The 20,273-nt window shown below is 28.8% G+C and overlaps 1 protein-coding gene across 2 annotated transcripts in view; it reads left to right on the plus strand.

Moving 5' to 3' along the window:
- Nucleotides 1-17,680, plus strand: part of LOC137647010 (SET and MYND domain-containing protein 4-like) — a 27,611-nt gene extending 9,931 nt beyond the window's left edge. For both annotated transcript variants that reach the window (XM_068380117.1, XM_068380116.1), the window contains 4 exons: nt 1,177-1,980; nt 2,995-3,116; nt 15,024-15,509; nt 16,843-17,680. In XM_068380117.1, the coding sequence (XP_068236218.1) occupies nt 1,197-1,980; nt 2,995-3,116; nt 15,024-15,509; nt 16,843-17,511 (2,061 nt within the window). In that variant the 5' untranslated portion in view covers nt 1,177-1,196 and the 3' untranslated portion in view covers nt 17,512-17,680. The remainder of the gene's footprint in view (nt 1-1,176; nt 1,981-2,994; nt 3,117-15,023; nt 15,510-16,842) is intronic.
- Nucleotides 17,681-20,273: the final 2,593 nt, after the last annotated feature.

Genomic DNA, 20,273 nt, shown 5'->3' on the forward strand with positions numbered 1-20,273 from the left:
CCAAATGAATTTCACCGTTATTTGGTTACTCACTTGTTTCCTATATTTTTTTCTTCTTCTTTCCCACAGTTATCCCTACAGTAAAACGTCTGTTCACTGATGTTTCCTCTCCTATGGCTCTTATTAAAGGCACTCTATGCCACAAAACCTCTTCTCTTCCTATCATTCTTCACCTTACCTTAACATCTAATTCTCTGCCTCCCTCTTGATCTTCTCCCTTCCTGTAACAAATTCTTTCCTAGCCCTCCTCACTCCCTCCCCATCATCCATCCCCAACTCGTGCCCACCATCTCAGTCGTGATACTCTCACTACATCTGTAATGTTTACTATTCCTACCACTTTTCTTATTTCATAACTTTCCAAATCAACCTTAGCATTCTAATCTCTATTCTCTCATCTTTGTTTCCTCCAATTTCCTAGATTTTATTATTATTACTGAAAGAAATTTTTAGTCATTACTTCTCATAGACTTTTCAACATTTCACTGAAAATAGAATCTTAGACATGTGTACATTATTCATATTTCTGAAAGGCCTCTTTCAGCCCTACTATGCTAAATTTGCCATTATCATACTCTCAATTATTCTCATCTGAATCAAGAGAGAGGTATGTTTTAGAAATAACTTGAAATTATGCAGAGTAAGTTTCTATACTTTATATTTCAGAGAAATATTCTATAAATATAACACATTTTTGTATAAGTTTTGCTTGTACATAACTACTTTTCTATCGTTTTTATATAATTTTTCAATGAGATTTCTCAAGATTCCACAGGTCTTGTTCGACCGATGAATTATAAGTCTAGAAGTTTCAATTTTTTTTTTTTTCTTTATAGGGGTGGGCATCAACAATATCTAGCATAGCTTTCAAAAAAAATTTCTGATTATCTATGACACCCAAAGGTATCTAAAGTTTGTCTCATAAAAGCAACGAGAGCTAAAGTTATGTAGAATTTGTTCCGTATAAGCAGCTTTCCTATAATTTTCAAAATTTACTTGATCTACCTTCTATTTTACAAAACCCTAGCCCCTAAATAGCTTTATGATTAGTAATTCGAAGTGTTTATTTGTTAAGAAAGGAAAACATATTTTTATGCTATTTCGCAATAACTGATAGATTAGTTTTGCATACAGATGAACATTTTCTTTAGTTAAATGTAAAAACTTGTTTTTCAGATTCAAACCAATGAGTAGTCATGGCTTCAAATGACATAGAGCAAGTAATGAATACATTCCATGCCGAGATAGGTCCTGAAAAACTTGGTTGGCTGATGGATCAGTTTTCTGGTGATAAGACTTTACAAGAGTTGTTTCGGCTTCTATGGGATGTTCCACAAAGTCATCGATGTTTGACACCCTCCCTGATAGTGTCCACAAAGTGTAGTGAAAAGGCCGAGAAGATGCGAATGGAAGGCAATAAGTTTTATAAACAGAGAGATTTTGAAAACGCTCTCAAATATTATAACTTGAGTATTATGAATGCTCCGCACCCTGAGTATTCTAAGTCAACACATTCCAAATCACATGCCAACAGTAAAGTAGATGTTAATAAGGAAACCACATTTAAGAATGAAAATCAACCCAATAACAACTTTCCCCAGAATGAAGAAGAAACGGCATTAGCTCTGGGTTATGCCAATCGCTCAGCCATATTGTTTGAACTGGAATTGTATGAGAAGTGTCTGGAAGATATCAACTTAGCTATAACACATGGATATCCAAAATCATCTCTGGATAAATTGGAGAAAAGGAGACAAAAATGCATTGATGCCAAACAGAAACAATGTAAGCTAAAATTCAGTTCACTGCCTGAAAATTGTAGAAGTATTTTACAGCATATTCTCTTGCCTTACTATTCCTACAAACTTCCAAAACTTGATGAATCTAATCCCATTATGCCCTCTTTCAGCAGTTCAGTTACAACTGCATTCTCGCCTGATAAAGGTCGTCACATAGTTGCTGTGAAAAATATTCGTCCAGGTAAGGCTTATCTCTGATAGCTTGATTTTAATTAGATATTTCAACCTCTAGTCTTACCCTTTATCCCAGCATTTCCCTAACTTTAGGGTGGGGTGGATTTGAAGCTACCAGGGCAGGGTAATAATTACACTGCCTACTAGAAATGATAAAAAGATTATATGGATTTTCTCATTATGAGAGAGAGAGAGAGAGAGAGAGAGAGAGAGAGAGAGAGAGAGAGAGAGAGAGAGAGAGAGAGAGAGAGTATGCTGGTTGTTGATGTATCTATGTTTATCAGTATGTTTATATATCTTTTTTAAATTAAATAATGAGTAGTAACTGTGTTTCGACTACTCTCTCCCTTATATACATGAAAGGGAAATCTAGATGGTTAAACTGGGTACAGGGGGAAATGACAGAAAAAAAGTTCGGGGACCTCTGCTTTATTGTAAGTTCTGACCAAATGACTGCAGTGTAATAGATTAATCTAAACTTGATTTGTAAATTCTTTATACCATTAAAAATTAGTAATCAGCTAAAAGATAACTTTATCAATGATAGTCATGGCATTTTTACTTCTAATTTTAAAAATTGTATCAATCTATGGAGATCTATGGTTATAGCGGAAAAATGTTAATCATATAAAACTCCTTAGAGCTTTTCCATTTATGCTCGAAAGAATATACACAATCTTTTAATTTGTCAAAACTTTGTAAAAGAATAATCTTTACTTTAGAAGAAAACAATAATCTAGGAGGTTTCTATAACGACGGCAAGGACCTACCCCGTACATAGAACACCACCTAACCTAAACTTCCCCACCTAACCTAACCTACAAGCCGTGTCCTTACCTACTTACCTAATGTGGTAGCACCCCCTACGACCCTCCCCCCAGAGACTGCCGTAATCTTAACGATCGGGTTGAAAGAAGGGGAGTTATGGGGCATGGTCGTCGTCATACATACACCCTATAATTCATTTTCAAATTCTGAACTATGAAAACAAACATCTATTTATTTTTTTTATTTTTTTCAGGAGACCTCATTGCTATAGAACAAAGCTACTGCACCAGTCTTGACTGGGAGAACATGGCTACATACTGCAATACCTGTTTGGTGCTCTGCCTCACTCCAGTTCCATGTCCGCATTGCTCACTGGTAAATATATAATAATATCGTTCTATAATTATATGATACTAATGTGAGCGCCTTTTTAGATGTAAAAGTTGGTGATATTTATTATGAGGTAAGATTATTACTTCCAGAAAAAATGAAGGTTATGTCTCTTAATGTTAATAAAAGTGGTGTCATTGGGTATCACAGTAAATTTTAATGTATAGTTGGATACAAGAATCTCTCCATTGCTAGACATCAAACGAATGATTTGAAATATTCCTGTGTTTTTCTACTTTTTTTTTTTTTACAATATCCCTTTTAAAAAAAAACACAATTATATGTTTCTTTGATATTTGTGTTTAGTGAACCTTTCTCACGAAATACAATCCTGTTTCTATAAAAAAGTAGACTGGGTTTTAGAAATATATATTATTAAATACAAAAACCTATTATCTGGCTTTATTCATAACTATTACTATATACAAGAAACATCAGTATTATCCATTATTACATACAAGAAACTAATGTTTGATTTCAGTAATATATATTACCACATACAAGACACTAATGTCTGATTTCAGTAATATCTATTACTTCATACAAGAAAATAATGTCAGATTTCCGTCATATCTATTACTACATACAAGAAACTAATGTCTGATTTCAGAAATAGCTATTACTACATATAAGAAAATAATGTCAGATTTCCGTCATATCTATTACTACATACAAGAAACTAATGTCTGATTTCAGGAATATCTATTACTACATACAAGAAACTTAAGTCTGATTTCAGAAATATCTATTACTACATACGAGAAACTAATGTCTGATTTCAGAAATATCTATTACTACATACAAGAAACTAATGTCTGATTTCAGGAATATCTATTACTACATACAAGAAACTAATGTCTGATTTCAGAAATATCTATGACTACATACAAGAAACTAATATCTGATTTCAGAAATATCTATGACTACATACAAGAAACTAATATCCGATTTCAGAAATATCTATTACTGCATACAAGAAACTAAAGTCTGATTTCAGAAATATCTATTACTACATACAAGAAACTAATGTCTGATTTCAGAAATATCTATGACTACATACAAGAAACTAATATCTGATTTCAGAAATATCTATTACGACATACAAGAAACTAATATCCGATTTCAGAAATATCTATTACGACATACAAGAAACTAATATCCGATTTCAGAAATATCTATGACTACATACAAGAAACTAATATCAGATTTCAGAAATATCTATGACTACATACAAGAAACTAATATCTGATTTCAGAAATATCTATTACGACATACAAGAAACTAATATCCGATTTCAGAAATATCTATTACGACATACAAGAAACTAATATCCGATTTCAGAAATATCTATTACTACATACAAGAAACTAATATCAGATTTCAGAAATATCTATGACTACATACAAGAAACTAATATCTGATTTCAGAAATATCTATTACTACATACAAGAAACTAATGTCTGATTTCAGAAATATCTATGACTACATACAAGAAACTAATATCTGATTTCAGAAATATCTATTACGACATACAAGAAACTAATATCCGATTTCAGAAATATCTATTACGACATACAAGAAACTAATATCCGATTTCAGAAATATCTATTACTACATACAAGAAACTAATATCAGATTTCAGAAATATCTATGACTACATACAAGAAACTAATATCTGATTTCAGAAATATCTATTACTACATACAAGAAACTAATGTCTGATTTCAGAAATATCTATGACTACATACAAGAAACTAATATCTGATTTCAGAAATATCTATTACTACATACAAGAAACTAATGTCTGATTTCAGAAATATCTATGACTACATACAAGAAACTAATATCAGATTTCAGAAATATCTATTACTACATACAAGAACCTAAAAACTGATATCAGAAATATCTATTACTACAAACAAGAAACTAATATCCGATTTCAGAAATATCTATTACTACATACAAGAAACTAATATCAGATTTCAGAAATATCTATGACTACATACAAGAAACTAATATCTGATTTCAGAAATATCTATTACTACATACAAGAAACTAATATCCGATTTCAGAAATATCTATGACTACATACAAGAAACTAATATCAGATTTCAGAAATATCTATGACTACATACAAGAAACTAATATCTGATTTCAGAAATATCTATTACGACATACAAGAAACTAATATCCGATTTCAGAAATATCTATTACGACATACAAGAAACTAATATCCGATTTCAGAAATATCTATTACTACATACAAGAAACTAATATCAGATTTCAGAAATATCTATGACTACATACAAGAAACTAATATCTGATTTCAGAAATATCTATTACTACATACAAGAAACTAATGTCTGATTTCAGAAATATCTATGACTACATACAAGAAACTAATATCTGATTTCAGAAATATCTATTACTACATACAAGAAACTAATGTCTGATTTCAGAAATATCGATTACTACATACAAGAAATTAATATCTGATTTCAGAAATATCTATTACGACATACAAGAAACTAATATCTGATTTCAGAAATATCTTTTACTACATACTAGAAACTAATGTCTGATTTCAGAAATATCTATGACTACATACAAGAAACTAATGTCTGATTTCAGAAATATCTATTACTACATACAAAAAACTAAAGTCTGATTTCAGAAATATCTATTACTACATACAATAAAACTAATATCTGATTTCAGAAATATCTATTACTGTATACAAGAAACTAATATCTGATTTCAAAAATATCTATGACTACATACAAGAAACTAATGTCTGATTTCAGAAATATCTATGACTACATACAAGAAACTAATATCTGATTTCAGAAATATCTATTACTACATACAAGAACCTAAATACTGATATCAGAAATATCTATTACTACATACAAGAAACTAATATCTGGTTTCAGAAATATCTTTTACTACATACTAGAAACTAATGTCTGATTTCAGAAATATCTATGACTACATACAAGAAACTAATGTCTGATTTCCGAAATATCTATTACGACATACAAGAAACTGATATCTGATTTCAGAAATATCTATTACTATATACAAGAAACTAATATCTGATTTCAAAAATATCTATTACTACATACAAGAAACTAATGTCTGATTTCCGAAATATCTTTTACTACATAAAAGAAACTAATATCAGATTTCAGAAATATCTATGACTACATACAAGAAACTAATATCTGATTTCAAAAATATCTATTACTACATACAAGAAACTAATGTCTGATTTCCGAAATATCTTTTACTACATACAAGAAACTAATATCAGATTTCAGAAATATCTATGACTACATACAAGAAACTAATATCTGATTTCAGAAATATCTATTACGACATACAAGAAACTGATATCTGATTTCAGAAATATCTATTACTACATACAAGAAACTAATATCTGATTTCAGAAATATCTATTACTACATACAAGAAACTAATGTATGATTTCAGAAATATCTATTACTATATACAAGAAACTAATATCTGATTTCAAAAATATCTATTACTACATACAAGAAACTAATATCTGATTTCAGAAATATCTTTTACTACATACAAGAAACTAATATCTGATTTCAGAAATATCGATTACTACATGTAAGAAAATAATGTCAGATTTCCGTAATATCTATTACTACATACAAGAAACTAATGTCTAATTTCAGAAATATCTATTACTACATACAAGAAACTAATGTCTGATTTTAGAAATATCTATTACCACATACAAGAAACTAATGTCTGATTTCAGAAATATCTATTACTACATACAAGAAAATAATGTCAGATTTCCGTTATATCTATTACTACATACAAGAAACTAATATTTGATTTCAGAAATATCTATTACTACATACAAGAAACTAATGTCTGATTTCAGAAATATCTATTACTACATACAAGAAACTAATGTCTGATTTCAGAAATATTTATTACCACATACAAGAAACTAATGTCTGATTTCAGAAATATCTATTACTACATACAAGAAACTAATGTCTGATTTCAGAAATATCTATTGCTACATACAAGAAACTAAAGTCTGATTTCAGAAATATCTATTACTACATACAAGAAACTAATGTCTGATTTCAGAAATGTCTATTACTACATACAAGAAATTAATATCTGATTTCAGAAATATCTATTACTACATACAAGAAACTAATATCTGATTTCAGAAATATCTATTACTACATACAAGAAACTAAAGTCTGGTTTCAGAAATATCTACTACATCATACAAGAAATTAATATCTGATTTCAGAAATATCTATTACTACATACAAGAAACTAATATCTGATTTCAGAAATATCTATGACTACATACAAGAAAATAAAGTCTGATTTCGGAAATATCTATTACTACATACAAGAAACTAATATCTGATTTCAGAAATATCTATTACTACATACAAGAAATTAATATCTGATTTCAGAAATATCTATTACTACATACAAGAAACTAAAGTCTGATTTCAGAAATATCTATTACTACATAAAAGAAACTAAAGTCTGATTTCAGAAATATCTATGACTACATACAAGGAACTAATATCTGATTTCAGAAATATCTATTACTACATACAAAAAACTAAAGTCTGATTTCAGAAATATCTATTACTACAAACAAGAAACTAATATCCGATTTCAGAAATATCTATTACTACATACAAGAAACTAATGTCTGATTTCAGAAATATCTATGACTACATACAAGAAACTAATATTTGATTTCAGAAATATCTATTACTACATACAAGAAACTAATGTCTGATTTCAGAAATATCTATTACTACATACAAGAAACTAATATCTGATTTCAGAAATATCTATTACTACATAAAAGAAACTAATGTCTGATTTCAGAAATATCTATTACTACATACAAGAAATTAATATCTGATTTCAGAAATATCTATTACTACATACTAGAAACTAATGTCTGATTTCAGAAATATCTATTACTACATAAAAGAAATTAATATCTGATTTCAGAAATATCTATTACTACATACAAGAAACTAATGTCTGATTTCAGAAATATCAATTATTACATACAAGAAATTAATATCTGATTTCAGAAATATCTATTACTACATACAAGAAATTAATATCTGATTTCTGAAATATCTATTACTACATACAAGAAACTAATGTCTGATGTCAAAAATATCTATTACTACATACAAGAAATTTATATCTGATTCCAGAAATATCTATGACTACATACAAGAAACTAATATCTGATTTCAGAAACATCTATGACTACATACAAGAAACTAATGTCTGATTTCAGAAATATCTATTACTACATAAAAGAAACTAATGTCTGATTTCAGAAATATCTATTACTACATACAAGAAATTAATATCTGATTTCAGAAATATCTATTACTACATACAAGAAACTAAAGTGTGATTTCAGAAATATCTATGACTACATACAAGAAACTAAAGTCTGATTTCAGAAATATCTATTACTACATACAAGAGACTAATGTCTGATTTCAGAAATATCTATTACTACATACAAGAAACTAATATCTGATTTCAGAAATATCTATGACTACATACAAGAAATTAATATCTGATTCCAGAAATATCTATTACTACATACAAGAAACTAATATCTGATTTCAGAAATATCTATTACTACATACAAGAAACTAAAGTCTGGTTTCAGAAATATCGATTACTACATACAAGAAATTAATATCTGATTTCAGAAATATCTATTACTACATACAAGAAACTAATATCTGATTTCAAAAATATCTATTACTACATACAAGAAACTAATGTCTGATTTCAGAAATATCTATTACTACATACAAGAAACTAATGTCTGATTCCAGAAATATCTATGACTACATACAAGAAACTAATATCTGATTTCAGATATATCTATGACTACATATAAGAAACTAATGTCTGATTTCAGAAATATCTATGACTACATACAAGAAACTAATATCTGATTTCAGAAATATCTATGACTACATACAAGAAACTAATATCTGATTTCAGAAATATCTATTACTACATACAAGAAACTATTGTGTGATTTCTGAAATATCTATCACTACATACAAGAAATTAATATCTTATTTTAGAAATATCAATTACTACATAAAAGAAACTAATGTCTGATTTCAAAAATATCTATTATTACATACAAGAAGTTAATATCTGATTTCAGAAATATCTATTACTACATACAAGAAATTAATATCTGATTTCAGAAATATCTATTACTACATACAAGAAATTAATATCTGATTTCAGCAATATCTATTACTACATACAAGAAATTAATATCTGATTTCAGAAATATCTATTACTAGATACAAGATATTAATATCTGATTCCAGAAATATCTATGACTACATACAAGAAACTAATATCTGATTTCAGAAATATCTATTACTACATAAAAGAAATTAATATCTGATTTCAGAAATATCTATTACTACATACAAGAAACTAATATCTGATTTCAGAAATATCTATTACTGTATACAAGAAATTAATATCTGATTTCAAAAATATCTATTACTACATACAAGAAACTAATGTCTGATTTCAGAAATATCTATTACTACATACAAGAAATTAATATCTGATTTCAGAAATATCTATGACTACATACAAGAAACTAATGTCTGATTTCAGAAATATCTATTACTACATACAAGAAACTAATATCTGATTCCAGAAATATCTATGACTACATACAAGAAACTAATATCTGATTTCAGATATATCTATGACTACATAAAAGAAACTAATGTCTGATTTCAGAAATATCTATTACTACATACAAGAAATTAATATCTGATTTCAGAAATATCTATTACTACATACAAGAAACTATTGTGTGATTTCTGAAATATCTATTACTACATATAAGAAATTAATATCTGATTTTAGAAATATCTATTACTACATAAAAGAAACTAATGTCTGATTTCAAAAATATCTATTATTACATACAAGAAGTTAATATCTGATTTCAGAAATATCTATTACTACATACAAGAAACTAATGTTTGATTTCTGAAATATCTATTACTACATACAAGAAATTAATATCTGATTTTAGAAATATCTATTACTACATAAAAGAAACTAATGTCTGATTTCAAAAATATCTATTATTACATACAAGAAGTTAATATCTGATTTCAGAAATATCTATTACTACATACAAGAAATTAATATCTGATTTCAAAAATATCTATTACTACATACAAGAAACTAATGTCTGATGTCAGAAATATCTATTACTACATACAAGAAACTAATATCTGATTTCAGAAATATCTATGACTACATAAAAGAAACTAATGTCTGATTTCAGAAATATCTATTACTGCATACAAGAAATTAATATCTGATTTCAGAAATATCTATTACTACATACAAGAAACTAAAGTCTGATTTCAGAAATATCTATGACTACATACAAGAAACTAATGTCTGATTTCAGAAATATCTATTACTACATACAAGAAACTAATGTCTGATTTCAGAAATATCTATTACTACATACAAGAAATTTATATCTGATTTCAGAAATATCTAATACTACATACAAGAAACTAAAGTCTGATTTCAGAAGTATCTATTACTACATACAAGAAATTAATATCTGATTTCAGAAATATCTATGACTACATAAAAGAAACTAATGTTTGATTTCTGAAATATCTATTACTACATACAAGAAACTAATATCTGATTTCAGAAATATCTATGACTACATAAAAGAAACTAATGTCTGATTTCAGAAATATCTATGACTACATACAAGAAACTAATATCTGATTTCAGAAATATCTATTACTACATAAAAGAAGCTAATGTCTGATTTAAAACATATCTATTATTACATACAAGAAGTTAATATCTGATTTCAGAAATATCTATTACTACATACAAGAAACTAATGTTTGATTTCTGAAATATCTATTACTATATACAAGAAACTAATATCTGATTTCAGAAATATCTATGACTACATAAAAGAAACTAATGTCTGATTTCAGAAATATCTATTACTGCATACAAGAAATTAATATCTGATTTCAGAAATATCTATTACTACATACAAGAAACTAAAGTCTGATTTCAGAAATATCTATGACTACATACAAGAAACTAATGTCTGATTTCAGAAATATCTATTACTACATACAAGAAACTAATGTCTGATTTCAGAAATATCTATTACTACATACAAGAAATTTATATCTGATTTCAGAAATATCTAATACTACATACAAGAAACTAAAGTCTGATTTCAGAAATATCTATTACTACATACAAGAAATTAATATCTGATTTCAGAAATATCTATTACTACATACAAGAAACTAATGTCTGATGTCAGAAATATCTATTACTACATACAAGAAATTAATATCTGATTCCAGAAATATCTATGACTACATACAAGAAACTAATATCTGATTTCAGAAATATCTATGACTACATACAAGAAACTGATATCTGATTTCAAAAATATCTATTACTACATAAAAGAAACTAATGTCTGATTTCAGAAATATCTATTACTGCATACAAGAAATTAATATCTGATTTCAGAAATATCTATTACTACATACAAGAAACTAAAGTCTGTTTTCAGAAATATCTATGACTACATACAAAAAACAAATGTCTGATTTCAGAAATATCTATTACTACATACAAGAAACTAATGTCTGGTTTCAGAAATATCTATTACTACATACAAGAAATTTATATCTGATTTCAGAAATATCTAATACTACATACAAGAAACTAAAGTCTGATTTCAGAAGTATCTATTACTACATACAAGAAATTAATATCTGATTTCAGAAATATCTATTACTACATACAAGAAACTAATGTCTGATTTCAGAAATATCTATTACTACATACATGAAATTAATATCTGATTCCAGAAATATCTATGACTACATACAAGGAACTAATATCTGATTTTAGAAATATCTATGACTACATACAAGAAACTAATATCTGAATCCAGAAATATCTATTACTACATAAAAGAAACTAATGTCTGATTTCAGAAATATCTATTACTACATACAAGAAATTAATATCTGTTTTCAGAAATATCTATTACTACATACAAGAAACTAAAGTTTGATTTCAGAAATATCTATGACTACATACAAGAAACTAATATCTGATTTCAGAAATATCTATTACTACATACAAGAAACTAATGTCTGATTTCAGAAATAGCTATGACTACATACAAGAAACTAATATATGATTTCAGAAATATCTATTACGACATACAAGAAACTAATATCTGATTTCAGAAATATCCATTTCTACATACAAGAAACTAATGTCTGATTTCAGAAATATCTATGACTACATACAAGAAACTAATATCTGATTTCAGAAATATCTATTACTACATACAAGAAACTAATGTCTGATTTCAGAAATATCTATTACTACATACAAGAAATTAATATCTGTTTTCAGAAATATCTATTACTACATACAAGAAACTAAAGTCTGATTTCAGAAATATCTATGACTACATACAAGAAACTAATATCTGATTCCAGAAATATCTATTATTACATACAAGAAACTAATGTCTGATTTCAGAAATATCTATTACTACATAAAAGAAACTAATGTCTGATTTCAGAAATATATATTGCTACATAAAAGAAACTAATGTCTGATTTCAGAAATATCTATTACTACATACAAGAAATTAATATCTGATTTCAGAAATATCTATTACTACATACAAGAAATTAATATCTGATTCCAGAAATATCTATGACTACATACAAGAAACTAATATCTGATTTCAGAAATATCTATGACTACATACAAGAAACTAATATCTGAATTCAGAAATATCTATTACTACATAAAAGAAACTAATGTCTGATTTCAAAAATATCTATTACTACATACAAAAAATTAATATCTGTTTTCAGAAATATCTATTACTACATACAAGAAACTAAAGTCTGATTTCAGAAATATCTATGACTATATACAAGAAACAAATATCTGATTTCAGAAATATCTATTACTACATACAAGAAACTAATGTCTGATTTCAGAAATATCTATGACTACATACAAGAAACTAATATCTGATTTCAGAAATATCTATTACCACATACAAGAAACTAATATCTGATTTCAGAAATATCTATTTCTACATACAAGAAACTAATGTCTGATTTCAGAAATATCTATGACTACATACAAGAAACTAATATCTGATTTCAGAAATATCTATTACTACATACAAGAAACTAATGTCTGATTTCAGGAATATCTATGACTACATACAAGAAACTAATATCTGATTTTAGAAATATCTATTACTACACACAAGAAACTAATGTCTGATTTCAGAAATATCTATGACTACATACAAGAAACTAATATCTGATTTCAGAAATATCTATGACTACACACAAGAAACTAATATCGGATTTCAGAAATATCTATTACTACATACAAGATACTAATGTCTGATTTCAGAAATATCTATTGCTACATATAAGAAAATAATATCAGATTTCAGGAATATCTATTACTACATACAAGAATCTAATGTCTGATTTCAGAAATATCTATTACTACATACAAGAAACTAATGTCTGATTTCAGAAATATCTATTACTACATACAAGAAACTAATGTCTGATTTCAGGATTATCTATTACTACATACAAGAAAATAATGTCAGATATCCGTCATATTTATCACTAAATACAAGAAACTAATGTCTGATTTCAGAAATATCTATTACTACATACAAGAAACTAATGTCTGATTTCAGAAATATCTATTACTACATACAAGAAACTAATGTCTGATTTCAGAAATATCTATTACTACATATAAGAAAATAATGTTAGATTTCCGTCATATCTATTACTACATACAAGAAACTAATGTCTGATTTCAGAAATATCTATTACTACATACAAGAAACTAATGTCTGATTTCAGAAATATCTATTACTACAAACAAGAAACTAATGTATGATTTCAGAAATATCTATTACTACATATAAGAAAATAATGTCAGATTTCCGTCATATCTATTACTACATACAAGAAACTAATATCTGATTTCAGATATATCTATTACTACATACAAGAAACTAATGTCTGATTTCAGAAATATCTATTACTACATACAAGAAACTAATGTCTGATTTCAGAAATATCTATTACTACATACAAGAAACTAAAGTCTAATTTCAGAAATATCTATTACTACATACAAGAAACTAATATCTGATTTCAGAAATATCTATTACTACATACAAGAAACTAATGTCTGATTTCAGAAATATCTATTACTATATACAAGAAATTAATATATGATTTCAGAAATATCTATTACTACATACAAGAAACTAATGTCTGATTTCAGAAATATCTATTACTATATACAAGAAATTAATATATGATTTCAGCAATATATATTACTACATACAAGAAACTAATGTCTGATTTCAGAAATATCTATTACTATATACAAGAAATTAATATCTGATTTCAGAAATATTTAATACTACATACAAGAAATTGATATCTGATTTCAGAAATATCTATTACTACATACAAGAAACTAAAGTCTGATTTCAGAAATATCTATGACTACATACAAGAAAATAATGTCAGATTTCAGAAATATCTATTACTGTATACAAGAAACTAATGTCTGATTTCAGAAATATCTATTACTACATACAAGAAATGAATATCTGATTTCAGAAATATCTATTACTACAAACAAGAAACTAATGTTTGGCTGATTTGCTTTTTTTAACAGGTAGTTTTTTGCAGTGAAACCTGCCGGGAAAATGGTGTTTTTGGAGACCACTGGCTCGAATGCTCACTCCTCAACATGCTGAGTATTCTGGTTCTGAAGCCTGTCTTTTCAATGGTTTATAAACTGCTGAAATATCCTTCCTTTATCAAATGGAAAACTGCACTTGAAGACCTCCAAGAACGAGAAAGTCTTTGCCGTTCAGAAGAATTGGGTTCAAACCAAGAGGGAGTTTACAGTCCAGTTGACTATGAATCCATCTACCATTTGGTCACAAACAAAGAAAAACGTCCAAATGGTGATCTCTATGTCAAATGCCTTATTGCTTTCATACTGACAGATCTCCTCAAACAAAGTCAACGTTTCTTTGTGGATTTCTTTGGCAATCCTTTTAATCCAGGTAAAGAAGACCTTCTGCTGATGGGAGAAACATTGTTCTCAAATCTTATGAAGATTTCGTGTAATGGATTCCAACTGGTTGAATTCCAGGTATGAAGTCAATCGTTCGTAGGTTAAAGTAAATGTTTTATTATCACTGCGTGATTTGTATTTGAAGGCAACAGTAGTCTTTTTTTTTTTCTTACGAGATAATGTTTTGAGAAATATTATTCTAACTTGCCTTTAAGAAAATGGACCCACGAATGCAAGACAATTTGTAAGAAAAAACTAATACTAAAATGTTACAACATTTCCAATATTCGATTATTTTTAGTAAGATCAGTATAATCATCATAAACAGAGATTAAAGAAAACTTATATACATAATCGCCATTTCAGTCTACTGCTACATCCAACTTTGCTTTTCCATTGAGTCTTACTAATATTCATTTAGATTAAAAAAACACTTGCATGGCATTATTATCATCATCTCCTCCTACGCCTACTAACTCAAAAGGCCTCGGTTAGAATTCACCAGTCGTCTCTATCTTGGGCTTTTAATTCAATACTTCTCTATTCGTCATCTCCTTCTTTGCGCTTCATAGTCTTCAGCCATGTAGGTCTGGGTCTTCAAGCTCTTCTAGTGTCTTGTGGAGCTCCGTTGAAAGTTTGCTGAACTTATCTCTCTTGGGGAGTGCGAAGAGCATGCTCGAATCATCTCCATCTACCCCTCACCATGATCTCACCCCTTTATGGTACTCTAGTAATCTCTCGAGTAATTTATTTTTTTATTTTCATTTCGATATCTTATAAGCGTTGCATTCACGACTCTATTGAAACAGCAAAAAATCTTATAGTGTAAATTGGCTAATTAATGTATGAACTTTTATAGACTGAAAGTACTTCTATACTTTGAAAACTATTATTTTGTCTTACCCAAGTTTTGCAGTGTTGAATAAGAGAATGATAATTTTTGCTATGCAATAAACTTTTCCTCTTGAAAAAAAAAAAATTCTCTAATTGATTATAATTAGAATTTGGTTCTTATATGTTAACTATATGTTCAAAAAGAAAGTTGTAAGATTTTTATTCTTATGGGTTGATTATATCTTCCATAAAATGGATTTAAGATTTTGTTCATATAGTTAAATTAAATGTCCCAAAAGAAGGTTTTAAGATTTTATTCTTATAGGTTAATCAAATGCCCCCCAAAAAGGTTTTAAGGTTTTGTTCTTATAGGTTGACTATATGCTCCAAGAGAGAGTTTTAGGATTTTGTTTTTATAGTTTAATTATGTCATCCTAAGAAGGATTATAAGATTCTGTTCTTACAGGTTAATCAGATCCTCATAAATAGAAGTTTTAAGATTTTGTTCTTATGGGTTAACTCTATGCTACAAAAGAAAATCTTAAGATTTGTTTTCTTATTGTTTACTTTATTGCAGTGTACCGGACCTCCTGTCACATTGAACAGAATAACCATAGGGTCGGCAGTGTTCCCAACGCTGTCACTTGTGAACCATTCATGTGATCCATCAGCTACAACTTATATTTATGGTCGAACACAAGTCATCAGAGCATCGAGATGCATTGCACCGGGAGAAGAAATTACCGAGAGTTATTGTCAAACATTTTATCAACAGGAAGAAGAAGAAAGACAAATGGGTCTTTTGGAAGTCTATCAGTTTACGTGTCATTGTGAAGCTTGCCAGAAGAAATGGCCGACTTATTCAAAGCTGCCAAAAGAAATGCTTTTCAAATGTATAAATTGCTCAAGACCTGTAAGTAGTGTAACAGCTGAGTGTCAAAACTGTAAGTTTGATTATTCCTGTCAAGAACACGAACATTCAAAGCAATTAGCAGTAAATGAATGGTGGAATACAGTAAATAAGGTGAAGGTGGCATTTGAAAATTCTTTAAGCATATCAGAGAGACTTAAGTCATCACAGGCACCAACACAGGAGGATTACTTTGCTATTCGCGAGGCAGTTGAAATCATAGATGAATATGTTATAAGTCCTTGTCAACCACTTTGGGATATTCACGATACTATGGACCTATACTTTCGGTTATCTGATGATCCAATTTTTGAATATTTACAAGATTATGATTAATAGGTTATGTGTTTGGAAATATACATAGAATTGTTTCACAAGTATTGCATTTTTACGAAGCCCTAGACTTTATATAATGGTATTCTACTCAGGAAAAAATTAATGAAAGTTAATCTCGGTTAATCTAAGTATTTTCTTATCATTGTGGATAACAAAGAAATATGATGAAAGACGGGAAAAGCGCTCGCAAGGTTACCCTTTTGTATATTGTCAAGTTGAGCAATTACCTACTAACATTAGTAAATAAATTAAATGAAATGAAAAATTTTCCAAATTTAGAATCAAGATTTTCTGTTAAAGATTAAGACATGCTCAATAAAGGGGTGATAAATATCATTAATCATATGTATTGGAATTGACCATTCAGATATTTATGATATATGAACAAATGTTGGTATGTTGGTTTTTGATTCCACATTTCTGTTGTTGCCCAAAATAAACTAGGGAGTAGTTTGATTTTGGTCTGGGGTGTTGAGACTATACCTTCAATTTCTTCTTCATATATCTTCCTTGTATACGAAAAGCTTTAGTTACACTTGGTTCCACTAAATTCCTGTACATCTCTTCAAAAAGGGCAGTCCTCCTTAAACCTTTTGATCATTTCTTAATTCTTTGGTAGGACAAATAATTCTTAAGCAAATTTTAAAAAATCTATTTCACGGCATACATGATTTTTTTCCTTTAACTTCTACTATAGACCTATATTCATATACTAATCAGTTAGCTAAACATTCTCAATGATCAAACAAATATAAACATTACAACTCCTAATTTACAAGTAGTTTTGCTACACATTTGGTTCCTTATAAGACCAATTTCATCACATAAATGGTTGAAATACTATATTTTGAGTCTACGTAAACTTTTTAGGACTATCTCAAAGAGGGTGCCTTGCTGCATTTTCAAGCAATAACCCCCTCAAACCTGACAGGTGTCTGAGTAACTATGGTGCTCTTAACTTTATATGTGAAATCGACTTAAAGCAACAGATGATTACTAACTTCTCTGTAGTTTGCCCTTTCCCACCATCTTGGCATTGGTGGAAAATTTAACAAGGGTGAAGCTTTCCTCACATCTATCATCTAAAATTATGCCTTACATATACTGTCTGATAGTTTGTAGGATGCTGAAAGTGATGCGCAAATTTTCCATCATCATAATCAAGTTTTTTATTTTACTTTTGTGGTTGACTCCATATCAGTTCTTAAACATTGATTGTGAGGGTTAATTTACTTTTTTAATTGAATGTCTGGGAACACTAATTGTGAAGGGTATTTTACTTCTTTGGGTGACTCCATATCAATTCCAGAGAACAGTGATTAAAAGGGTATTATACTTTTTTATTGATAGATTATGGAGGTTTACCCAGAACAATTTTATATATCAGTTACACTTAATTCATAACAGCTGTCACTCTGTCACCAACAAGTGGCTTTTGCAAAATAGGCATCATACTAGTTAATGTAACAGATCTGTCCAACCTTCTTAAAGCCTTTTTTAATGTTGTTTAGGTTTGTACATACAGTTTTTACTGGTCAAATTCACTTAGGAAAGCACTTACAATTTATCCAATGACGCTAATAGCTTTTTTTTTTTTTTTTTAATTTATGTCTTCTTTGAACTGTGTGGAAGCTTACTTCGCCAGAAACCAGTGATGTTCTCCTATTTCCTCCTGTCATCACTGTTGGATATTTCATGTATATTTTGCAGTAGATTGGAATCAGACATGCAATCTCTGCATACTACTATGATCGACGCACAAAAAAATTCGTTGCAATATATTAAAAAATAATCGCCATTAAATACAATACATCATAGGGTAAGCTGTAAGTATGATTTACAAAATAGCTATTTAGACATCCTTTTGTTTTTTACTGCTCAGCACAAAAGTTCAGTCCTTGGAGAAATTAGTGAATTGCTTATTACTTCAACAGACTTGGCAACAGCTGGAAAGTGGATCAAGATCTAATTCATGAACTGAAACAACTGACATTTTTGCTGTATGGCTATCCAAGGCTATGAACGAAGTGAGGGCTCCTATGTTAAAGGATGAGGTTGGTAGACGAGAAAACCAAATACTCTTTAAAAGTTGACAATGCATTAGTGGCTAACAGCAAGTGTCAACTACAGCGTAGCCCAGTGCAAAATAGCAGATGATTACATAACAGACATTCCATCATGCTGGCAACGGCAATATTGTCTTAAACCTTTCTGGTGTCATTGAGTTATATTAACAGCGTAGAAGGTAAATACTTCAAAGTCCAGACTAGACTCAGATCGAAGTGTCTTTAAACCTTTCTGGTGTGATTGAGTTATCCTACCAGCTCAGCTGATAGACATCTTAAAGCCCAGCCTGCTTTCAGATGAGACTGTCTTGAACCTCTGTGATATAATTTACTTATCGTACCAGCTTAGCTGGTAGACATATCAAAGTCCAGACTGGTCTCAAATCAGAGTGCCTTAAAACTTTTTGGTGTGGTTGAGTTATCCAAATAGCTCAGCTGGCAGACATCTAAAAGTCCAGCCTACTCTCAGATCAGAGTGTCTTGAACCTTTTTGGTGTGGTTGAGTTATCCTATCAGCTCAGCTGGTAGACATCTTAAAGTCCAGACTCTTCTCAAATCAGAGTGTCTTGAAACTTTTTAGTGTGATGGAGTTATCCTACCAGATCAGCTGGTAGACATCTTGAAGTCTAGCCTGCTCTCAGGTTAGATTGTCTTTTTTTATGTGATTTGAGTTACATTATAAGTATAGCTTCTGGA

The sequence above is a fragment of the Palaemon carinicauda genome, chromosome 9 (genome assembly GCF_036898095.1).
Source record: "Palaemon carinicauda isolate YSFRI2023 chromosome 9, ASM3689809v2, whole genome shotgun sequence".
Taxonomy (NCBI): Eukaryota; Metazoa; Arthropoda; class Malacostraca; order Decapoda; family Palaemonidae; genus Palaemon; species Palaemon carinicauda.